The sequence below is a fragment of the Lonchura striata genome, chromosome Z (genome assembly GCF_050655825.1).
Source record: "Lonchura striata isolate lonStrDom1 chromosome Z, ASM5065582v1, whole genome shotgun sequence".
Classification (NCBI taxonomy): Eukaryota; Metazoa; Chordata; class Aves; order Passeriformes; family Estrildidae; genus Lonchura; species Lonchura striata.
In genome coordinates this window covers 25,906,828-25,932,186 of record NC_140740.1, presented here as the reverse complement: position 1 = coordinate 25,932,186, position 25,359 = coordinate 25,906,828, and the positions used below count along the sequence as shown (strand labels likewise).

Sequence of the window (25,359 nt, the reverse complement as noted above, 5' to 3'; positions counted from 1 at the left end):
GCAGAGCCCCAGCAGCCAATGGAAACCAGCACTTGCTTGGCGGGAATGACCCTGGGCTCTGACAGACAGCAAAGCAAAACTGAGGCCAAAGTGTGTTGAAATAAGAGATGTGCATCAAAGTATTCCCTCATGATGAAGGTTATCAAGCAATAAAGTTTAGGCCCAGACGGTTGTACAGTCGTTATCCTCAGAGGTTTTCCAAGACCCATCTGGATAAAACCTTCACCTTCATTCAGAACTGAACTTGTAATGGACTGCTTTAAATAGGAGATTGGTCTGGAGACCTCCTATGGTCCTGAATTATTCCATGATTCTACAATCCTATTAGGTAGTTTCTAAGCATCACCAAAATGCCATACCTAAATCTCCTGAAGGACATACCATCATTGAATGAAGAAAATTGAAAAACTACAATTTCTACTCTGGAACAATTATCCATTCTGAGAAATCACACTGAACATCTGCATCTTGCTTGCAAACTTTATTAGATGCTCAAAAAAGGTGGTGCAAAAAATGGAAGTGATGTTAGATGAAGTCAATTCAGTTCTGGCAAAACCAGTCAGAGCCAGTCCTAGATTCATGTTAACTTCAAGTAATTCAAGCCAAAAAGCCAAGGGTGTCCTGTGTTTTCAAGGGATCATTGCCTTGGTCATAGTATGCTGTCCCTAAAGCCCATAATGGAAACTGCAGAACTGTATGGATGCCGAGCTCCATATGAGCAGCCTCTTGACACCATCTTTACATCCACTCCATGACTAGGTCTCCAACAAAATGTACAGCTATAATCCAGAGAAATTACAGAACTGACTACAAGCATGATCAAAACCAGAGATAAACTAACAAACTAAGTAACACTGACAGCTATCAAATTTTGCTGCTGTAAATTTATTGCAACAGTTACAAATTCATACTATTTTAGAGAGAGAAAAAAAAAATCTGCACAGATCTCTTTGAGAAACAGTAGGAGATACTAAGACAGAACTCAAGAAACATGTTCAAGGGACTAATGGTGGCTGGTAAAAAAGACATGGCTACATTTGGATATGTATGTGTGCATGCATATGCATGGCTGTATGTGTGAGGGTTTAGCTCATGTCCTGCTTCTCTAATCATTAATGTCAAACAAGTAAACTAAAGATCTTCACCAGTAGTACTCTTCAGACCTGACCCAAGCAAACATCAACACTTTTGACTTCTTTTGTTTTTGCTGGCCTCACACAAGGTGCACTTAAAGTGACAATGGTATCCAGTTTGGCACAAATGCTCCCACTGCAAAAAGCACTTCTTGGAGCTCATCTGAAGAAGCAGAGTGAATTTACCCTGGATTAGTTCTCTTTGTGTGACCCTACTAGGATAACTGATTTTGTAGAAGATATCCTAGAGTAAAATTTAACTCATTTGTCAAAACTGTGGTCTGAAAAGGGATTACTTCTTCAACCCAAATGGATTAAGAAGGTATAAGCATTAGAAGCTTATCCCCACACTCAGACTATATCCTAAATCTGAAAATGTATGAGGGCAATGAGTTCCAATAACTGCGTGTTGCAGAAATAGTGACGTAACAGCCATAAAATTAAGGGCAGCAATAAAACCAACAAAGGAATACACTAAGGCAACAGGAAGAAAAATGGAATTTAATTTCCCCGTTTTATTCTAGCTGTACGAGCTTGAGGACAAAGTAAGTCTGGGGAGCTGAAGTGAAATTAGAACAGAGTCAATCTTTCTGGTGTACTTGTGAACTAAACCATGCCTCCAAAGTTGGGTGAAAGAAGTCCTTGAACAACTGTAATGCTCTACATTTTGCAGTATAGTCACAGCACACAAATATTCTTATTTGCTCATGTCTCTATAATCAAAAGCTACACTTTCAATTCAATAAAAATTATGTCAGTTTTTAAGCCATTGTTAACTATAATGGTACACTTTTTTATTGCTGTTGGTGGCGGGTTTTTAACCACAACAATCACTGCAGGAGAGAGAAATTACATGAGGGGGGGACAGTTTTGTCACTGGTAATAGGAGTCACTTAAGAGTTTGCCCTTCTCCTTCCATTCTATTTCATTAATTTGCTTTATTAGATTGGTTTTCCAATCATGTTAAAGTTTCCAGTGCTCATGTTAAAAAATACATATTGTCATTTTGCTTACATTGACTTAACATGATTTATGCTAGTGTCAAACAACAAGCACATTCTTAGTTATTCACCAGGCAAAATTAGCAATGGAAATTTAGATATTTGAAAAGGCAGCAGAACTCTTAGCATGTTTTCCCACTACATTAAACAACATGAAAGAGCAAGAAAATTGAGAAGCTGAGCTCCAATATAAGTAATGGAAAACAGGAACGTGCACATGGAAGAAATTTACTTGCAGGTTGTACACTACATAATAAATGTTCACTCATATCAATTAGAATAAAACACTCACAGTCTTCCCCTCACCTCTGACTCACTGAAAAATTATTTTGGTATGTGAAAATCATCAAATTAAAAAAAATCAAGACATACAGAGTCTTCCTGATATACTGAAAAAGTTAAATGCCTTCACTGATATGGCAAGGGTATTCAGGGTAATCTACATGGATGCAATGAATTTGACAAATATCAAGAAGTACATGGAAGTGCTATAATTGTTTGTATTATTATCTGTTGATAATAAAAATCAAGAGTTTCAACACCTAAAAGGGCAAAGAAATGTATTTTATTTCATTATTCACTCTAATGTCAAAACTATTATCTGCTATTACTACAATGCACCCTTAAGTAGGCTGTGTGATTTCAAGCAGCCTCTTAAAATTTAATTTTCAAAAGACTCCCCCTTTCCTTAATCTTCCAACACTCCCAAATAAGTGACAACAGATTCCAGCTTAGAAAAAAAGTACATGAAAAAATACTCTATGAAATTTCACCAGCTGGTTAAATGCCTTTCTTCACAGCTTCAAGCACACATGGTAAGCAGATATTCAGAAGAACACCCCATCTGAGTTGGAATATCCGTCTTTCAGCACAGTGGAATGGCATGACATCCATGGATCCACTTTCATGTCATCACTCTAAAGGCCACGTTTTGTGCAGAACTTTGAGAAAAATCTATGCTAGAGTTACTTGCAGATTCTGAAATCTACTTATAAATGCAGTGACAGTATGATAATTTCCTTATTTCTACAAGACACAGGGACTTATGAAAAACTTATTTTCCACTACTAACTCCTAACACTTCATCTGCACTCTGCTCCAAAACATTCCAGTCCACTCCTATTACTAGACCTAAAACCTAAAGCAGGAAACTTAATTCCCCAGTTACATATTAAATTCCACCTCTAAAACTGCTTGGTCCTTGATCCTTATGCCGGGCTACAGGCAAAAACCAAACAGTTTTGGTACATATTAAGGTATATGAATGAATTTTGTGATAAAGCTGCCTTATGTACCAGGGAACTGATTGTTTTTCAGGTAGGTATGACAGTCCATCTTTAAAATTACTTGGTTCTTGCTCTTATTCCAGTTATCAGTCAAGTGAATAACATCTATGACTATGGCTTCATGGTATTTTGTGCACAGAAGCAAGTTTGCTTCACATGTGCCCTAAGTCAGGTGGAAGCACAACAGCCCTGGAAGTCATGGCAATGGCAGCAAGCCTTGGTCCCAAGCTAACTCAGAGCTAGCTGGCCTCAAACAAATACAGCTTCCACACATCTGCAAAATCCATGCTGACACAAGTACTGACTGTTTTGTTTAAGCTCTAACAGGTGTAACAAATTAATTCTCTATCATGGTAACGATAAATTTTCCTCAAAGAGTAATTTTCTCAACAGAGAACATCCAAGCATAGCAAATCATGATATGTCACAGCCATTTCTTTCTCCTTGATCAGGACAATGTACCTTTATGGTAAATTGAATCTTTACCTTTTTGCGAACTCCTTCCTGTGTGCTGGACAGCTTGAGGAGAACAGGGGGTAGGAATTTGGAAATAATGTTCTGTAACTGCTCATCTGTTTCTGCATGGCCAAGACGTAAGAACACACGCTCCAGTTGATCTGCAATTAATCAAATAAAAAGAAAAGGAGAAACTGGTTGAAACTTAAATTTCTGTAGCAAGAAAACTTTTTCTGAACATCCCCTAATAGACTTACAAGAAGCACTGCACAATGTGATTTGAGTATTTATATCTCAAAGGCACTCATCACAGATTTTTTAACACTGAGAAAACAATTAATGGTAAAAAACAGTCTGATGGCTTCCAGTAATAGACTTCACAAGTAGGGGGAAGACCTTTCCTAGCAAAGACAAAAACAATTAAGGCTGTATTTGCATGTACAATCCACACACCTGAAAACACAAGACACACTCTAGAGTGAAAAATCAGTTTTTCTGAAGCTCAAGAAAACTGTTCCAGGGTAAATTTGATACGCACAGGTTAGGGTTTCAGAATTATTCATATGACATCTTGACACAGGCTAACCTGTCCAGCACCTGCCCACTGGGGCACTAAGGTCTCCCAGAAAATCTGAACAAATACCTGCTGAGCCAGTACTTGTTTGTTACAAGTAGTTGATTTGTTTTCAAATACATAGCACTATCATCAATAGGAGTAAGAGCACAAGCATGAAATGTAGGACATACTGATGTGATCCTACTATCACTATACAAAGTGGCTGGGGTATTTCAACTTGCCTTCCTCTGGCCAGTTGACCTACTCCCCCCCAACCCAGAAAGGAACAAACAAAAAAATCATTTCACAAAAACAGATGACACCAAAATCTTCTGTCAAGCACTCAAGAACAAGGCTGAGGACCACTTGTTTTTATAAAAAAAAAGGTTAAAAGTCCTTCTTTCAAGTGCCAGCATGCAGCTGCCCCAACAGCTACACCAGAAGCAAAGCAAAGCCTCCCCAGCAACAGCAGCATTCCCAACAGCTGAACCGAGAAGAGTCCTTGTGCACAGGACCAGGAGCATGTATTTCATCCTGCAGCAATGAAGCCCAGACCCACAGGCAGCAAGGGGACCCAATGCTTTTGAAGGGGCTAAAGGTCTTAAGACATCTTACAAAGAGGAAATAATTTCTCCAAAGACTAATGTAAAGTAATCTCTGAGGAAGACCAAAGAGAGGCCTCCTTCAGCAGAGGAGGATCATGAAGCTGATTCTAAAGGACTACAGTGGCAAAAAAAAAAACCAAACAAAAAACACTTGTACAGGTCAGCAATAAAGACTGAGGTGAATGGATACGGTTAGAACCAAAGTGAACAAAGGGGATGTTGAAATGCAAATACAGCTCTACTCAGCAAATTTATCATTATTTTGCTTCAGAAGCCTTTACTGTCCTATTTTTAAAACTTGTGCTATCTCAGCATTCATAGCATCATTCCTCCTCTGCCAGATGCAGATTAAACATACACATACCACTTCCAAGATTTCATTTTCTGCTGAGCAAATATGACAGGCAGCTGGACAGAGGATGATGAAATTTTACTGTCAAGGAAACTAATGCTGAAATTCTGCAACATCTATACAATAAACTGAAAATATGAGTCAATCTCATTTCAGAGAGATTTCACAGACTACTCAGGCCATCAGCTAGTCAATGGCTCTGTAATACTTACCTCATGTTTCAATTTTTAAAAAAATCGTGACATTTGATTTCTTCTCACCTCCTTCTTGTGTCATCCTTCCCCCACCCCTCCTGTCCCTCTCATCCCAATGAGCACCCATTCAAGGACGTCCTTGGGGGTCTCACTACCACACAGGCAGTAAGAGACTACAGAAGTCACATCAAGCAGCTGAAATTATTCTAACAATTAATAAAAACTATAACATCTTTCCCCTTGGACCTAGAACTCCAGGAGAACACCGGAGATCCATCATTCTCAAGCAAATCAACTGCTGAACTTTCTCAATATGTTCTTTTACATAGTAACAGCTCAAAAACAAGTGTAAGAAAACACAACCCAAGTTAGTTCTAAAGCCATTTGTTGGTAGTCACTGGACTACACACAGACCTTCTCAATGTCAGCGACACTGACAGAGTGCACTTCACGTGTGCACTCAGGAAATGCAGCAATGTACTGAATTACAAGCACCTGCCCCGTTTCTAGCTTCCTCCATTATTCTCATTTCAAGCAGCCACCAGAATGGTGGAAATAATAATAATATCAAGACCAATAATAACAGAGATCAGGAGGAAAAAATGCTACCCCCTTCTTAATGCTGTCTGTGAGATAAATCTATTACTTTTCTCATACCTCTGCTGCAAAGTCAGTTAAGCCCTAATACTGTCATCAGATAGTCTTCCTTTAACCATAATCATAACAAGACTCTTCAGCAAAATCAAGGATACCAGTCACCTGGATGTAGTTAAGAAACTGGCCAGGAGTTTGTCAGACTATTCTCTCATGCTGCTGATGCAGGCTGTATCCATATCAGTGAGATAGGAAAACAAAGAGCTATAAAACTTCCCACTTTGTACATCAAACATTTCCTCCATCATTTTTATTTTACTAACAATTAAGACCATTTCTCAAGCTGACAGCATTCATTACAGCAAGGCATAAACACTGGAGATTTAATGCACCACACACAATGGTCCAGGAATATAAGTGTGCATGAAGTATCTGCACCTCAGATGCTGTGTCCTGTCTTCCTGTGTGCTGCAGACCTCCTGGCTAGCATAAAGTGTTTTTCCCTCCTTTATATCTCTTCACAGCCAGCAAACAGACCACTATGCACCAGACATCAAACAAGACAGTCTGCTCACAACTGGTCCCAACTCCCCACATCATGCAGTTTTTAAGTATAGAGCTAAAATCTCCATCTGATTTTACAACCCCTACTAACAACTGAAAAACTGCACAATTGCAATTTTATGAGCTTATCTGATAGCAGAAATAAGTAAAACAAGATGTCTAACTTGCTTTACTACATACCACGGAGAGTTGGAGGGGGGGGGCAGAAAGGACAAAAACTGATTGGAAAAAGCCTTAGCAACCAAACTTAGAGACATTATATGTGTGCCACAGCTATGACAGTTAGCATTTTACTATGGATTAAAAAACAATGCAACAAAGAATAAGGTACATGAGTAACAAAATTGCTAAGTAGATTTAGTTTTAAAATACGTACAACTAAGTCCATGCAGAATTTTAAACAGTTATTCATATATTTTGGAACAATCACTTCTTTTCATGCTGCTGTGTAGTACTTTCACAAAAAACACTAATTTTGTGGCACTTTCTTGAGGAAAAAATGGTGTTTACAAAAAGACAAAGATAAATATGGAGAACCAAACAAAAGGCATTGTATATGAAGAAGACATTTCCTATCATTGTATGTAAAAGAAACAAAGGAGCTGAAAAACAAGATCTATCTTCATATCCCTGTTTTTAACACCAGTGTCCAATTTGTGTAAATTGACATCGTGTATTTGGAATCTGCAATTCCCAAGTTACCATGGCAATGTAGCTACCGATCTGTGAGAAAATGCATGTTTCACTTCTGGTTCTTTCCAATCCCCATTTAAGATTACAAGGAGGAATACTGGTTTCAGCATTTAAAAACCTCGAGAAGACAGAAAATAAAGGAATCACTTTCAAAACACAGGTATATACACAAATTCTACAAAAAAACTACACTGATAATGAGACACTAACTTCCAAATCCTGCAATACCATCCACAAAAGGGTCAGTGTTATTTAAAGTTTTGTTACTTCACAACAGACCTTGTGGTCACCCAAGGTAACAGTAAAACCCCATGGCCTGCACATAGGGAAAACATGCCCTTTCCCTCCATTTGGTAAATACTGACATGGAGCTCATCAAAGTGAAATGAGAGAAAGACAAGGACGAAAAAAGGATAAAAATATGGATAAGCAGCAAACAGCTACCTCAATACAGCCAGGAATTCAAAGAGTTTACCCTCCTTATTTTAATTACAAAAAACAAACAAGCAAACAAACAAAAAAGCACCCAAAAAATAAAAAAACTAAAAAAAAACCAAACAAACAAACAAAAAAACCCCTAGCTTTACTGAGGTAGCTATGCCACTGTTTTATATCTGTATTTTTATCACAGAAATCTCTCAGTTCAGCCAAGCACAGTTCCATTTCAAATCAGTTCCCTCTGGCATTCTCTGGAATTTATAGATATTATGTACAGCACACCAGTTACTCCACACAGACTCCTCAGCAATGCACATTTGTGTAGCACAGTATCAAGTAAAACACACACCCTTCCTTTTATGAAAACTGACTCAAGAAACTGCTGGGGCTAGGACATGTCAAACTAGCTGTACTTTGTTTGACTGTTAACCACAAACATCTGAGGAACTAAAAGCAGCGTCTAAGTTGTCTGCAGAACAGAGCAGATCTATGCATGAAGTCAGAATTTATTTTCAGTTTCCTGAGAACTTGATAGTTTGACAGATTGGTGGAACTGTTACAAAATAAATCATTTCTACAACAGTTTCAGTAAATCAGACGAAAACCTCTGAGACCCTGCTCTATTACCTGAACATGCACAAGCATCTCTCCGCATTTTCTCCAAATGGCCCTATATCAAATAAAGAGTACAAAAAGCATTTCAATTTGACCTTTTGGATGACAGGAGTAGTTTTAGGGGCAGGTTCCTACTAAAGCAAAAAGTCTATCACGCCCTTGTGTCTCTCCATAACTAAGCAATTGAGCAATTGCTTCTGCATTATTCCACATGCAGAAGAATAAAGCTCTCATCTGCTGTGCAACTACCAAAATAGGAGTCAAATTCTTGTTCAAATGTTATTAGACTCTGGGAAAAAATATAACTAGTATGATTATAGCAGCAAACAGTGAGTCAGGATTTGCTGGTGCTATTCTTGTCTCTACCAGTAACCCCTTTTATGCCTATAACCAAAAGACTTAAGGGAGCACTTGTACAAACAGGCCACTCACCAAGCAGTCAATCTGCCTGGAAAAGGCTAGGAAAGCCTGTTGGAGGAAGGCTATATTATGGGTTTTTTTCCCATTATATTCTTTCTCTTTATAAAAAAGCTTATGTAAAAGCTTGAATAGTACATCAGAACCCATGCTGCAATTTGCAATATTCCAGGTACAGGTTCTCCATTTGAATGGATGACTACTATTACTCAAGAGTAGCTTGCTCCTCTTGCATCTAAACTCTTGTGGCTTTAGGGCCAAGTTACTAATTTTGCATTAATTTTTAAACTGCCATATCTTATGCTGCCTTCAAACAACCTGTCCTCTAAAACGAGGAGCATCATTTACACAGCATTTAGACAGAGTTTCCATGTTTGACAGGGGCTATAGATGAAAGCTTCCTACAGGCATTTACAATGCTACATGAATATAAAGCAAGGAAACCTGGTTTTCCAACCTAGAACTAATGGTAATTATTTTTGTTATTCCAGGACTAGTCATCTGTTACAGTGCACTCCGGCTGTGCTCTTCCCCATTTCCAGAGACCCCTGTGACTCTGATCAGATGAGAGAGGTAGGAGCATCAATCATCATCCTATAAAATAAAGGCTTTCTTTCCAAATATGCTGAAATGTAAGTATTTGAATGTATCAAGACAGCAAGCCCACACGGAGGCTTAGTTTCCCTCTCTCTTTCTCTACATTAAGTTACTCTTTTTTCCATTAGCTTTAATTAATTTTTTATTTAAGCATACTGTACTTTCTATTCAGTGACAGAGAGGTACCACAAAAAACCCAAATTAAACAAAACGAAATTTCCAAAAAGAGATTCCTCCTCCCACCCAAAGAAAATATTTCTAAGCAAACCAATAAAACTGTCTCATTTTTGAAGAACGTCATGGTCAAATAACCTGAGCAAAATAACGTAATTATTAATGTGACTCGTAGTCTAGGGATATGTGTCTTTCTAGTCCAGCTTAAGAGAAAGTCCTGTGTAGCAACAGGCACACGGCTGAGGACTAATTTTTTGCAAAATCAGATCTGGAGCCTGGAAAGTTAGATTACATACAGATAAAAGCCACAGAGTCACAAGGAAGATATTGGCTGGTTTCACCAAGGAGAATCACAATAGCATTGTGAATCTAACAACAGAATCTCTTGGATGACAGCAGCAGTAAGAGCTTGAACTGTCCTTACATCAATTTATCCCAGGTGTCAATGGAAAAAATATCTTGGCATTTCGGTCCTCCAGTTCTAGGATTAGTACAGGATCAAGATTTTTCTTTACTCCACCATGGGACCTTGGCTACATACGGGAGATCCCCACCATTATCATATCACTCAGCCTACTTCTAGTAACAAAGAGCAGCATTAGGATGTTGTCTACACAGAAGCTCACAATAAAAAAAAAAAAAAAATTAAAAACCCCAAAAAACCAACAATGGAAAAATAAACAACAAATGAAGAACCAGCACATAGAAATTCTCTAGTACTGAAAGCTAACAGTACTCAAATATGCTCAAAGTATTTCTTTTGCCCTTTCTCTCTGACGACTGCCAAGTACTATTTCAGGGTAACCAGAGGCCCTCTCATTTGGCTGAGTCATATGCTATCTTGCTATTAACTCTTCACAGGTAAGAACCATCTTTACGCCAGGCCAGGAAAAACAAGGGAAGAGAAACCGCTTTTTTTGAAACTCCATAAGCTTATCCAAAGAGCAGCTGATCGGGCGCTTCCCCAGAGTCTCTGAGAAAGGGTTCTGGAGAGGACAAGAAGCCAGGCCGCGCTCCGCTATCTGGAACGCTCGGCGGCAGCGGCACCTCCGGTGCTGTGCCGGGCGCCGCAGGGGCGGCCGCGACGCGCTCCGTACCCGCGGCCCGGCGCCGCGCCCGCGGCGCGGCGAGAGCGCGCCCCGGGACCGCCAGCTGCGCTGCGTCCGCGCCGCCGCCGCGGCTCAGACACGGCGCTCGCACGACGCAGGGCCCAAGTACCGACGGGCAGAGGCGGCGCCGCTTGTGCCCGTTCAGGAGCGGTGGGCGAGGCCGCTCCCGCGGCGCCCGTGGTCCCGGCGACCCCAGGCTCCGTCCCGGCCAGGAGCCTCCGCTGCCTCCCCGCAAGGTCACGCAGCCGGCGTGAGGGGCCGGGGATGCGGGAGGTACCGCTGCTCCCGGTTTCCGCTTCCCGAAATGGCCTCCCACGGCCGGTCCGGCCCCGCTGCCGTCACCGCCCGGCCGGGCCGGGCACCGGGCCCCACCGCGGAGGAGACCCGCTGTGGGGAAAGCCCGGGCCGCCCGCCCGCCCGGCAGCCAGCCCCCGCTGCGAGTCCCTGCGCCGCGGGCACTTACTGAGCTCGTCCTGCGCGGCCGCGGCCATGTTGCCGGCTGGGGAGGGAGGGGAGGCGGCGAGAGACGCACCGCGCCTCCCGCCCCTCTCCGGCACCGGCACCGGGCCGGCGGCCGCGTCTCTCCTCCTCCTCCTCCTCCCTCTCCACCTCTTCCACCCCCTCCTCCTCTTCCTCCTCCTCCTCCTGCTCCCGGCGGCTCCCCTCGACGGTGGCAAGCTTCTGTCACCGCCAGTTTATATTTAGAGAGACCTGCCGTCCCCACCGCCCGCCCCCGTCGCGTACACGGCCCGGCCCCGCCGCCGCCCCGCCCGGCGGGCCCCGAGGAGGAGGTTTACGGGGGCAGCACTGACCGGAGTCCGCGCTGACCTCCATGGCGGCCGCGCCGGCTCGGCGCTCGGCACGGCGGCGCAGGGATGCAATGGGACGGGACGGGAGCGGCGCAGGGCGCCCCCGCGCGGCCGCGGGTGCGTTGGCAGGGGAAGGGCGGAGAGCCCCGCCCACAGCCGGGAAGGCCCCGCCCACCGAGCGGTATAACCACGCCCACCGAGCGGTATAACCACGCCCACCGAACGGCATGGCCACGCCCATCGAACGGCATGGCCACGCCCACCGAACGGCATGGCCACGCCCACCGAACGGCATGGACACGCCCACCGAGCGGCATGGCCACGCCCATCGAGCGGCATGGCCACGCCCACCGAGTGGCATGGCCACGCCCACCGAGCGGCATGGACACGCCCACCGAGCGGCATGGACACGCCCACCGAGTGGCATGGACACGCCCACCGAGTGGCATGGTCACGCCCATCGAGCGGCATGACCACGCCCACCGAGCGGCATGGACACGCCCACCGAGTGGCATGGTCACGCCCACCGAGCGATAGGACCACGCCCACCGAGCAGCATGGCCACGCCTATCGAGTGGCATGGACACGCCCACTGATCGGCATGGCCACGCCCACCGAGCGGCATGGACACGCCCACCGAGCGGCATGGACACGCCCCCCGGCTGCCGCTGCTGAGCCGCTCTTCCAGAGCCATTTCCCGAAGGGATAGAGCTGCTCCGTAGAATTCGTCCCCTGCCGTTCTGGGGTTACTCAGAGAGACAGCCACGCTGCGTCTTTTTCCCAAACTCTGCCATGCCATATGGAATCTCTGTAAGGAGCATCCCGGCAGCATGCCGGGGAGCGGACGGCGTGGCGCCCGCCCCGCGCCTCCCTCCCCGCTTCCTGCAGCCGGCACGGGGCAGCTGCTGACGGCTCCCTAAAGCTCCACGGGAGTCCCAAGGCAGACGTGAGCTCAAGCGAGAGGTGTCAAGAGGACTAGCTTGTTTCTCGAGTCAGGAAAAAAAAGGCGACAAAAGCGTCCATGTACCGGTTTTGTTCCATCTGTGCAATGTTTCTGGCTGAGCTGGAGTTCGTGTCCCCCACAATAGCCCCCATCTTGCTGCACTTTGCGTTGATAATTGGAAAGGTGCTGATAACACACCAGCTGCTGCTCAGCTTTGACTATTGCTGAGCATCAGCACTGTGTCTCCAAAATTCAAGGGGGCTGGGGGTGGGCAAGATCCTGGGAGGGGACACAACCAGGCCAGCTGACCCAAACTGACCAAAGCCTTATCCCATGGTATATGATGTCAGCTCAGATACAAAAGCAGAGGGAGGAAGGAGGAACGGGGGGGGGGGGGGGGCATTCATTTTTTTACAGTTTTTGCATTCCAAAGCAATCTCTACGATCCTGAAGTCCCACTCCCCAGGAAATGGTCAGACATGGCTTGTGGCTGGGAAGTAACGAATAAAATTACTTCCTTCCTCTTAGCTTGTGTATGCATAAGTTTTTGCTTTTGCTTTAGTAAACTGCCTGATCTCAACCAACAAGTCGTTTTCCATCTTGTTCTGTCTCTCCCATCCAGCTGAGAAAGGGAATGGATAGAGCAGCTTGGTAGGCACTAGGCACCCACCACAATTTTTTAAGGTCATGGTCTGAGGAGTTGACTCACAGCCTCCAGTCATGAGAGACTGGGCTCTAATGAGGTGTAAAGAGGTGGACCTTTTTTTTTTTTTGAGGAAGCAGATTTGGAACCCATCCACAACTGATGTAAATCATAAGCATTTATTATTGCAGAAAGGAGACAGGTGGAGGAGGAGACCAGCCACATGGGAGGCACTCTCATTTCTAGCTATAATAGCTTTAAGAACAGCACATGCTCTGATGAGCTGACCATTTTTGTGGTATTTGCAGCATCAAGCCCATATCTACTTTCCTAAGAAATGTCAAACACTGAGGTGATGATGCTCCTGCTGGTTACACCAGAGCAGAGATGTAATCCTCCTTTCCAGGAGAAGTCTGGGTATGCAATATCACAGGTGGCAGACCTGCTGTCGAGGCCACTATTTGAGGGAGCTGTGCATACACAATCACTCAGAATCACAGAATGGGTCAGGCTGGAAGCATATCTGGTCCAACTTCCCTGCTTAAGCACGGCATCCTAGACAACATGGCACAGGATTGCATCCAGACAGTTCTTGAATCTCTCGGGTGAGGGAGACTCCACAACCTCTTTGGGCAATCTGTTCCAGTGTGCAGTCACCTGCACAGTAAAGAAATTCTTCCTCATGTTCAGGTGGAACCTCGTCACCCTCCCTTAGTATACTTCTAGCCATAGATGAGGTCACCTATCAATTATGTCTTTGGGCACCCACAGGAGGAATTTTCTCTATGATTCCGTGCCATGGAGGCAGTGTACTGGACAGTTCCCAAAGTGGGGCCAGTTAAATTATGGTGGGCCCTACAAGACAGGTGGTCAGACCCTGAGCTCTGCCAGGAGCAAGCCTAAACCAGGTACAGGCTCAGGAAGTACTTTAAAGGTTTCTTCCCTGACGAATCACAGAATCATTGGGATTGGAAGGGACCTCTGGAGATCACCTACTCCAATCCTCCTGCCAGGAGAAGGGTCACCTAAAGCATATGGCACAGGAATGTGTCCAGGTGGGTTTTGAACACCTCCAGAAGGGAGATTTTGTGATTTCCCTAAGCAGCCTGTCCCAGTGCACTGCCACTCTCAATGTAAAATTGTTCCTCGTGTCGAGGTGAGACTTCTTGTGCTTATGGCCTTCACTCCTCCTGCTACCGCTGAGAATCACTGAAAGGTCTGGCACCATCCTCTCGGCATCTGCCTTTGAGATGTTTATAAGCATTAATGAAATCCCCTCTCAGCCGTCTCTTCTGCAGACTGAACAGGCCCAGCTCCTGCAGTCTCTCCTCATGAGAAAAACGCTCCAGACCCCAAATCACCTTTGCGGCCTACTCTGGACCCCGTGTTTTTCTTGAGCTGCGGAGTCAGAGCTGCCCGCAGCAGATCAGACGCGGCCTGCCCAGGGCTGAGCGCAGGGGGTAGGATCACCTCAAAGACCCACTGGCAGCGCTCTTCCCAATGCATCCCAGGATTCCGCTGGCGCGGGCGCCACGCACGGGCGCACTGGGGGCCGGGGCCGCAGCCGGGGCCGCGGCAGCCCGTGAGGAGCCGGGCCCGGAGGAGCCGGGCCCCGGAGGAGCCGGGCCCGGGAGGCGCCGGGCCCGGAGGAGCCGGCCCGGGAGGAGCCGGGCCCGGGAGGCGCCGGGCCCGGGAGGAGCCGGGCCCGGAGGAGCCGGGCCCGGGAGGCGCCGGGCCGGGAGGCGCCGGGCCCGGGAGGAGCCGGGCCCCGGAGGAGCCGGCCCGGGAGGAGCCGGCCCGGGAGGCGCCGGCCCGGGAGGCGCCGGCCCGGGAGGCGCCGGCCCGGGAGGCGCCGGCCCGGGAGGAGCCGGCCCGGGAGGAGCCGGGCCCGGAGGAGCCGGGCCCGGGAGGAGCCGGGCCCGGGAGGAGCCGGCCCGGGAGGAGCCGGGCCCGGAGGAGCCGGGCCCGGGAGGAGCCGGCCCGGGAGGAGCCGGGCCCGGAGGAGCCGCCCCGCGCGGCCCCGCCTCCCTCCCGCGCCGGCCCCGCCGCCGGCCGCGCGCACGGCGCGGAGCGCGGCCCGGCCCCGGCGGAGCAATGGCGGCGGCGGCGCGGCGGCGTCCGGGCGGGCGCTGGGCGCTCTGCCTGTGCCTGTGTGCGGCGCTGCTGCCGCGGCCGGCGCGGGGCCTCACCGACCGCCTCTACTGCGGCCGCCGAGTCTGCTACGAGGTGCTGGGAGTCAGCCGGCAGGCCAGCAAGGCGGAGATCGCCCGCGCCTACCGGCAGCTGGCCCGGCAGTACCACCCCGACCGCTACCGCGGGGAGCCCGCGGGCAGCGAGGGCGGCGGGGCGCAGGCGGCGCACGAGAAGTTCCTGCTCATCGCCGCCGCCTACGAGACCCTCAAGGTGAGAGAGCGGGACCGCCGCCGCGGCCGGAGCCGCTCGGGTAAGCAGTCAGGGAGGGGAGGAGAAACACCCCGAAATGCCTCCTTCCGTAGCCAGCCCGAGAGTGCGGGAAGGAGGATGGAGTGCGCTTGGAAGTCCTTCTGTGTCTAGAACGGGTTGTTTTCAAATTTATTTATTTACTTATTTATTTATTTATAACCGACCGACTAGGCTTTATCTTGGAGATATGCCTTTAAAAGTAGCAGTGACTGGAGTAGCATGTGGGATCTGTAAGGGAAGGCTTCTCAGGGCAAAGCATGTGTGACTTGGCAAAGATGCAAAGATGGAACCCGGGAATGGAAGAAGGAGACGTGTAAGTGTTTTAAGGCTACAGGGGATTAGAAAAGGGAAAGGGAACTTTTTTTTTCCTTTCTTTCTTTTTTTTTTTTTTTTTTTTTTTTTTTTTTTTTTGCGAGGCAGAAGAGGGGACGGAGTTTGAAAGGAATTCAGTTGAGCATCGCAAAATTATATTTCCCCTCCTGCTATTGCATGGAGGAAAATGATGAAAAACTCAGAAGACATGAGAACAATGAGATTTTAAATTGGCCTTCCATTGGACAGATTCCATAGCCCTGTAAACTAATTCCTTTAGGTTTTGTATGACAATTTCCTAATAGGTTCTTCATCTGAAAATCTTTTCCTGAGCAATACTTATTAACTCCAGTCCAGCTGGACTTCGCATTCTGAAGTTAAACAACTTACTGCGTGAATTTTAGTTGCTTGTCTGTTTTCTAGTTTTAAATGCCTTTGCACAGCGCCTGCTTATTCATTTTACAACTAAACATGTCATATGTGCATGGGCAGATAAGTGCAAGAACAAATTAATAGAGAATATGAGTAAACAAATTTCCTCTATGTTTCATACTCCCTTGGGCTATCAACAGTTTTACAGAGACATGGTCCTTAATGAGATGTAAAACACGTGTAAAATAGAGTAAATGAAAGCAGGAATTTAAACCTGAATGAGTTTTTCATGTCATCCTGCAGGATGAAGAAACACGTAAAGATTATGACTACATGCTGGATCATCCTGAAGAGTATTACAGGCATTACTACCACTACTACCGCAGGAGACTGGCACCTAAAGTAGACGTCACAATAGTGATCCTAGTTACAGTATGTGCCATCTCCGTGTTTCAGGTAAAATTTCATCACATTTACATCATGCTGCTCTGTGAGTTTCTGAATAAGAAGAGAAGAAGTGGCAGCTGTCATAATGTACCATTTAATAAAAGTGTCAGTGAGGAGCCCTGTTCCTCTATGCTGTGGTTCAGGTCTGTTTGCTGTCCATAAAAATCCTGAAGTCAGGAGGTACTTAGCGGATTTTTGACTGCCCTTGGTACCTTGAACAAAGGTAGAGATTAGTTTCTTTTAATTTTGTTGAGACAAGGTGCATCTTTTTTGAAGAATTTACTTGGTTATTCTTGGCAGGCTCAAGAGTAGCTCAGGCAGGACTAGTGCCCCAAACAACGTGTGTCAGCTTGTCAGTATCCATAAGTAAATTAAAAAAAAAAAGCCAGTATAGCAAACTGAATTCAAGACTCAATTCAGATGATAGGACTGAATATCAGGAGTTTACTAAACTTGTGTGAATCTGTCATTGCGGTATATTTTAAATACCACATTGATGAAGTCAGGATATAAGCAAATTCAGTTCAGCAGAGTTTACTGTGAAAGTGGTAGATCCAAGGCCAAGAAAACCCCGTGTTTGGCTCGTGCTGTTGCTGACAAGAGGACAGAAGTTCGTAACTTCTCTTTAGGATCTTTTAAATCACTGGTTCAAAACACCATTAAAAATACCCAAGAAGTTTAAGAGATGAAGATACAGCTTATGCTGTAGTGTAAGCAGCTCAATGTTTAGTGGGATATTAGAAGTCAGAATAAAAATTATGTTGATCAGAATTTGAGAACTTGGAATAATAAATTCTAATGGCATATTCAGCCAAATATCTAATTTATCTTCAGATTTAGTAGTGGCATGTCTTATTTCTTATTTTTTATGCAAGTGCAGACACTCACTTTCCTGGAGTCCCAACTGCAAAGTGCTTTTAAATTCAGTGTAAGCATGTGTAAACTGGTCTGCCCATCTTGCTTTCTGTTGTTTCTGCTTCTTGGCCTTTGCTAAGGTTGTATAGTGGGTTTATGTCTGCGCTTGGTCTTGGTAAATGGTGTGAGATGCGTCATGGTTAAAAATGTTGTGAGACATGCTTGGATGTCCCAAGAATGAAATTGAGCTGCTAACTTTTTCCCTCTTTGCCTGTCTGGTTTCTTCCATGTTCTCCATGCCTCATCTCAGGTCATTTACAAGATCCTAGATGGGTCTTGTAATCATCTCTCAGCTAGTCCTTGTGCTTCTTCTGTCTTCAAAAGGAAGCATTCTCAGGGCTGTGCTGTACAGGGCTAGGAGCTGGACTTGACGATCCTTGTGAGTCTCTTCCAATTCAGGATGTTCTATGATTCTGTGTTCCTCCAGGCAATAATTTTCTGGTTTGTTGTCTGGGGTTTTTTTCCCCCCACTCCCTTGAAATCCAGAGCACAGCTGGCGATCAGAGAGGTATGTTGAGTCTTGTTAAGTGGACACTGCCAGACTAATGAGATTGTCACATACTTAGGCGGTGTTCAGTGAACTGTTTTAAATGTGTAACAATTTTACACTTAAATATTCATATACTAGCTCCTATATTTATAAATATAACAAGAGAGGCTTCTGAGAATGGCTGGCACAGCCTGGTGTTAACTTGCAGGAGATTGCCATCTACTCAAGAACAAAACTGTTCAGAACGGTGTCTGCTTGGCCTTCCTTGTCATCGTAAATTGCTGTGAGATATGCTTGTATACATCCATTTTCCAGGTGCTTCACTGAGTCTGGAGGGATAGCTTCTGTGATACCACAGCAGTACTGTTAGCTTCACTTTTTGCCCTTACTGTAATATAACCATGGTTAAAAGTATGTGACAGCATCACTTTTTTGTTTTCCTGGCAAACCTCCAGATAGGAATGTGTCTGTATTAAAATATGATTTTTACTTTTACTGTTCTTAAATTACAGTTCTTCAGCTGGTGGAGTAGTTACAATGAAGCTATCAGCTACTTAGCATCTGTGCCAAAATACCGTATACAAGCTACTGAGATTGCCAGGCAACAAGGTTTACTCAACAAGACTAAAGAAAAAGGCAAGAACAGGAGGTCTAAAGAAGAAATTCGTGAAGAGGAGGAAGAAATTATCAAAGACATTATTAAAAATAAAATAGATATAAAGGGTGGTTATCAGAAGCCCAAAATATATGATATCCTTCTATTTCAGATCCTTCTTGCTCCTTTTTACTGGTGCAAATACATAGTTTGGTACTGTTGGTGGATTTATTGTTTCACTATTAAAGGGCAAGAGTATGGTGTGGAAGAGAAGTTGTACATCATACGGAGGTACATGAAAATGTCTCAGTCTCAGTTTGACAGCCTGGAAGATCATCAAAAACAGACCTTTCTTGAACGGCAACTGTGGATACGGGAAAACTATGAGGTGAGTAGTGATACTGAAATCAGCCAGGGAATAAACTTTCTAACACAACTTGAAGTATTAGAAAGCAGGCATTCTTCATTCACTGAACACACCCCAAGCTTATATCCTCTAATTAAATGTATGTCGTGAAACTTTACAGTTGGGTATTTATTCCATTGTGATTGTACATATTCATTACAATATACTTCCTAGCTAATATATAAACATCACTTTTCCTAGAGCTAATTTGCATGCATCCAAGTCCTGCTGGAAGTCCTTTTATTGTTCTAGAGGCATGTCTGAAGGGGTCTGTGATGGTTATATTGACTAAGTGCTTCAATATTTCAGGTGTCCTTTCCTTGAAATTTTTCTTTGGGCACGTGCTGTTGTTTCTTGTTACCTGCAAGAACACCACTGTTTTCCTTATTTTCTGTTCATCCAGTGGTTCCAGCTACTTTTACATACCTTTACCTTTTTTTGCTAATTAGTCTTTAAAGTCTGTCCAGCAGCTTCAGGGAAGCTGAAGATCTCGCTTCTCTATGTTATTTATCAGTAGCCCTGGTGGAAAGACTAAAGTTGGTTATCGAGCAGTCCCAGAGCAGTAATAACAGTGTGCTCTTAAGGTAGCTTGAAGACTATTGTCTCTTCTCCAAACAGTAATCATTTGTAATAAGTATTACCCAGATTTTCTGAAACTCCTATTTCATCAGTCTTCTAACCTGGCTCAGACTGTTTTGATTGTTTGTTTATTATTGTTTTGGTTTGGTTTTCCCATCTGTCCTTTGATAGTTCTTTGGCCTGTGGTGAGTCATAGACTGTTCTTGCAGTGCTGTACACCTGTTCAAGTAGGGATGGCATAAAAACCACCATTAGGCACAACTTCTGCTCTTGCCATGGATAGTCAATAAATTAATAGTCAGTATTGAATAGTCACTGTGTAATTTTTAAAAAATCTGTGAGAGCAGAGAAAGACCATTAGCCACAGCATGGATTTTTCAATCCAGAATTATTTGGGATGCTGAGGCATGGCATGTTGACAGAACCCTTCTGTTATTCCACAGAGGTGCATCTGTGGGCCATTTGCATGGGAGGTCTCTAAAGAAAAACATGAGAATGTGAACTCAGTCTGCTTAAGGGAACATGGAGTTGGTGCTGGAGTTGGGGGGAGAGATGGGATGATGGCAGGACACCAAAAATAAGAGAATGTTTTCTAGCAAACCCATCCTAACTGAACACATACACATACCTAGCAGATAATCCTTTCCTTACATTAATACCTATTTTACCATTTTCCTCTTCAAGTTTATAGGGTAATCCACCCTTGCCTCTTTTGAAGAAACAATCTGAAGTCCAAAGACTGAGTAATGCTGCTAGTTAAAGCAGATGTTAATATGGAAAAAGATTGCACGGATATCCTGTAGTAGGGGAAATTGCCCTAGTTTCTCATCCATGCAGTTTTTAATTAAGGATGTTTTGGTCACTGAATATGAAAGCTGTATTTGCCACAAGTGAAGTCTTTTTAGCTCACATTTGTCTCCTGTGGTGACCAGCAGTTCATTTTCTCTAACAAATACATGACATCTGCACACATATAGTAATATTTATCCATCATATTTTGCAGCTTTGTGACTTTTTGAAAAGGAAATGGGGTCTTTGTACATAATTGCTTCAGTGAGTTTTACCTGGTCACTTGTATGCTGTGAAGCTTTCAGCCTCTGCTGTGCCATCTGGTCATGAGTTCATCAATACTTGAAGAAGGTGGTAGAGGAGGATTTTTCTGAAACCACCTGGACTCATGCTCATTCCAGTATTACAGGAAATGGAGAAATAGTCATGTATTTTCTATAGAATGTGTTTTCTAGGGTGAAAAATAATGCTGTAGTGTTTCTTCCCAAAAGCTTGTCTGTTCCTTCATCACTGGAAATGTCTATCTACATATTGTTCACTTTTCTGGTGTTTTAGGATGGGAATGACCAGGAATTCAATGCACAGGGACATAGAGCTCCACAATATTTTTACAGTTTCCTAATGGTTTTTAAAACCTTTATGATCACTGAGCATTGAGTTTGTGTATTAATGTAGCCATCTGTAATATATTTTTTAAATCTTGTTCGTACAAAGGGGAGCTCTAAATTTAATTGCCCTTTGAGTCAGACTAAGTCACATGACACTGAGATGATGAAATCATGCATGGTTTTGAGATTTATGCTAGCTGCATCTACATAAACTACCTTCCAGAATAAAAAATCAGATACTTTCGCATTTTCATGGCTTTTTTTTTTTTTTCAGATTACTGACTTTGCTGTTAACTATAGATTCCATTGCAGTGAGCGAGTATTTCTTGATAGAATATAATTGTTCATCTTTTAGTACTGTAAACACTGGATGCTGAGATATTTGAGATTTTCTCAACTTTGTTGAGAACCTTACTTGGGAACAAAAAGTTCCATTGTGCTATTCTGTTAGATGACGACTTTGAACAGGGAGAACAGCTAAAATGAAGAGCTGAACAGCTCCATTGGACAGTATGTGTGCTGAAAGGGACTTGCAAGGTTAGCTTTTCAGAACATGAGCAGTTGCTTAGTGTGTATTTTGTTGAGCTTGTCGAGCATCTACTTCTCTAGCAAAAAAAAAAAAAAAAAAAGGTTTTGGAGCTTAGAGGAAGGTTGTTCTGCTCTCAGCAAAAGCACAAAGCATCTTGGGCAGTAAGTAGTAGACTCTTGAGCTGCAGGTCCTCCAACACTTTGTGTTGGTCAGGGTCTGCTTCTGCACTGCAACTCAGTCTTTTGTAAGAACAATAAGCTGGCAAATGATTGAAGAATAAACAGTTAGACCCTACTTGAGTCTCAGGTAAGCTGTTTCTTCATCCTTATTAAAACTTTCTCCCTCTCTTACCAGGTGTATAAACGAGAACAAGAGGAGGAGTTAAAGAAGAAGATGGCCATTGATCCCCGATGGAAGAGATACCGGCGGTGGATGAAAAATGAAGGACCTGGAAGACTGACTTTCATTGATGACTGAAAGTTGCTCAACAAAATGTGTGCTATTGCTGAAAGTGATTTGCAAAACTTTTCATTACACCATTCAGAGTTTTGTCTGCTGTGGCTTAGCAGTGATCTAAAACTCAGGAACTATTACATCAGGCAGAAACATAATACAGGTTTACCATTTTTATAAATCAGACCTATTAAAACAGGCTCAGCCTAATGTATATATGCCATTTACTTGGGGATATCAGTGTGGAATTCATTATTCCAAACAATGTATTTTTGCTCGATACTTCATCATCAATGAAACCATAACTCTAGTCTTTCTGAAAATGTTTTTAGTTCAAACCTTTGCAAGTCCCAGTTTTCCTCTTTAAGCTGAAGGGTTTCTGCAAGTGGAAACTGAAAATGCTCACAAAAGATTCTGAAGCGAGAGCCATTTTCTGTTTTCTTCTCTTTCCCCTACTTTTCAATCTAATTTCTAAGATGCCAAATTGGTTGTTTTTCATGTAAACAATATGGGGATTATACGAGACTACTGCTATTCCTGCTTCACTTGGAAATTGATTTTATTCTTTGTGGGAATAAATGATGCATGATTGATCATCATTGTGATGCAAACAAGCCTTAATTCTTTGTTCTACAGAGTAATTAATGATACAGTATGCTTGGATTTTTGTGGTTTTTCATCTTGTACATTGGATTATACCTGCTTGTTCCAAACGAGTATACCAGTGAATATTAGTTTATTAAATGTGACATTTCTTTCACCAAAGTATTGGTTAAAGGGAAAAATGACCCTTTTGTTAAAAAGGGCAGTTTTGATGCCTTATGTAAATAAAAGTTTATATATGCAGACTTAATTAGTTTTAAATTCTAAATCTTAAAGTATTCATTACATTTATCTCTTCTGATCAGACCTCTGAGTACTTAGAATAAATAATACATAACAGCAGTCTGTGGTTTGCTCTGTAACAAACAAGGTCAGAGAGTTTCTGTGATTTGCTGGTAAAAGGGATTCTGCTACCTTATTCCTCTTCAGTAATTTTACTGGGGAAGGAAAGATGGGAGCATAGTCTCTCTCCTGTCATCACACTTGTAAAAGTGAGTTCTTTAGAAGGAAACTGCTGAAAACACTGCCTTGTTAGCTACTGAAGAGGGTCCACAGAGAGCCAGCCAAAGTAATGACACTCAAACCAACATGACTAGATGTCATCCTCCTTTATTGTCTACTTTATTCATGCTTTATACCTTATTGTCTTACAGTAGCTAATTAACACTCATTGGCTAACGTAATGTAATTACATATACAAGTCACTTATTGATTGGCTGTTACACTACAAGTGTCTGATCACATTACAGTACGTGACATTTTTCAGCATCCAGCATTGACTATTGTATTTGTACAAAGCTTATTGTCTTTTCAAGGATGTCCTAAATACTTCTAAAGTAACTCTGTAATCTGTAGACCAGGGTTGTCCAGTTCCTGCAAAGAAATACCATCAAGGATATCATGCCCTTGCTCCATGAGAAATTCCTCTACAAGCTACCTTCTGTGGAGATTGGTTCTGGGGGTACAGGTTTTGAACTTGCTACTCCTGACTTTTTACACATTTTTGAAATGTTTCAGTTTTCTGTTAAAATATTTTCAAAACCGTGTTGTAGTTTTATGCCCAGCTGGAGATGAAACACCTCGTAGCTGCTTGTTCAGCTCCTCTCTCTTTTCCCCCCACCCTGGTAGAATGGGGACATAAAGTAAAACTTGTATGTCGAGATAAGAACAGTTTAATAACTAAAAATACAGTAAAATATAATAATAATGGGAAATAGTAAAACAAGTGATGTATGATGCAATTGCTCACCAGCCACTGACAGATGCCAGACTCCCCTTCCTGTACCCAGATACACTGGCCTGGGTAACCCCCCCAGTTTAAATACCAGTTTAAATTCTGGTGTGGACTATCCATTTGGTCAGTTTAGGTTATTTGTCCCAGCTATGCTCCCTCCCAGTTTGGCTTTTTTTTTTTTTGTTTGTATCTTCTCAGTGGCAGAACATGAGACAAGGAGGGGAAAAGTCCTTGACTTTGGATAAAAACAACTTAGCAAAAACCAAAATATCACTGTGTTATCAACACCATTCTCATTCTGAATCTAAAACACAGCAGTCTAAACAGCTACTGAGAAGCTGTAATCAGGACAATACCCACTACTTATTCCATATCATCTGCATTATGTCAAATTTCACACTCCCCAGTATCCCATCACCTTCCCTGTTTTGATAGATGCAAAACATCATTCCACATCATTCTCTTAGTCAATGGAACACTATTAAAACATCCACACAATTTAAAAAAAAATGTTTGTATTAATTTAATCCATGGCTTTGGCCTTCATCCTTGCTAAGAGTCTTTCAGGCAGAAAAGATGGTATGAGGTGCTGGTTTGTTGCATGCTGCACATTTGAGCCAGTTCTGATCCCAGTACTGCTGCACATGGTGGTTTTATCAAAGTTCATTTTTGTGAGCGCGATGATCAGAGGGAAATCAGGCTCAGATCCCCAGAACAATTGGGATTAGGATTGAAGCAGTGAGGTGCTCTATGAGGTGTTACACATGCAGATATTATTACTGCTTCTACACACAGAAGCAGTAATACAGTGTTGCATAGCTGTCAGTACATCATACAATTTAACTCATTGGCTATTTTCACGTAAAGTCAAATCACCTTGAGGCCCACACAGGACTTGCCCATCTTCCAACATTACCCACCAAGTGCACCTGGGTCCTTGAACAAAAGCAAGCCCACAGATAGGTTTGCCTTTGCATGGGGCAGGAATAACCCAGACCCTTTTCCCCAACATGCTTTTAGTATGCACTACAGGAAATTTATCCCCTTCTACACCACGTAAAAACTTTGGGCAGGGCCAGCCTGGCTGGCAGATCCTCTGGTATCTAACCACATGGCCTTTGCTAAATGTGTATGTATCCCAACATTTCAGTGTCCCGCCACCCATTGCTCTTAGTGTAGTCTTTAACAGTCCATTTCATAATTCATTCTTTCCAGAGGCTGGTGCATGATAGGGAATGATACATCCACTCAATGCCATGTTCTTTGGCCCAAATGTCTATGAGTATGTTTAGGAAGGATGTCCCACTGTCTGATTCAGACCTTTCTGGGGTGCCATGTTGCCACAGGACTTGCTTTTCCAGGCCCAGGATGGTGTTCCAGGCAGTGGCATGAGGCACAGGGCATGT

At 43.8% G+C, this 25,359-nt stretch overlaps 2 protein-coding genes across 6 annotated transcripts in view; one reads left to right on the top strand and one right to left on the bottom strand.

The window, feature by feature from the left end:
* Positions 1 to 11,969, bottom strand: part of ECPAS (Ecm29 proteasome adaptor and scaffold) — a 59,828-nt gene extending 47,859 nt beyond the window's left edge. For 2 of the 5 annotated variants that reach the window (XR_014951434.1, XM_085567170.1), the window contains exons 1-2: positions 11,597 to 11,969; positions 3,907 to 4,037 (exon numbers count right to left, since the gene is read on the bottom strand). Coding sequence is in view for 4 of the 5 variants with exons in the window: in XM_085567170.1 (XP_085423296.1) it covers positions 3,907 to 4,037; positions 11,597 to 11,954 (489 nt within the window). In the remaining variant the exon portion in view is untranslated. Of the gene's footprint in view, positions 1 to 3,906; positions 4,038 to 8,499; positions 8,642 to 11,247; positions 11,398 to 11,596 lie in introns of those variants that run through there. The other 3 variants (XM_021525016.3, XM_021525014.4, XM_085567171.1) reach the window with 3 other exon arrangements.
* Positions 11,970 to 15,253: 3,284 nt separating this feature from the next.
* DNAJC25 (DnaJ heat shock protein family (Hsp40) member C25) lies at positions 15,254 to 23,061 on the top strand. Its single transcript, XM_021525017.4, has 4 exons — positions 15,254 to 15,582; positions 16,609 to 16,761; positions 18,670 to 19,140; positions 22,018 to 23,061. Exons 1-4 carry the CDS (start codon positions 15,274 to 15,276, stop codon positions 22,138 to 22,140), a joined length of 1,056 nt encoding a protein of 351 aa, XP_021380692.3. The 5' UTR covers positions 15,254 to 15,273; the 3' UTR covers positions 22,141 to 23,061.
* The last annotated feature ends 2,298 nt before the right edge of the window (positions 23,062 to 25,359 follow it).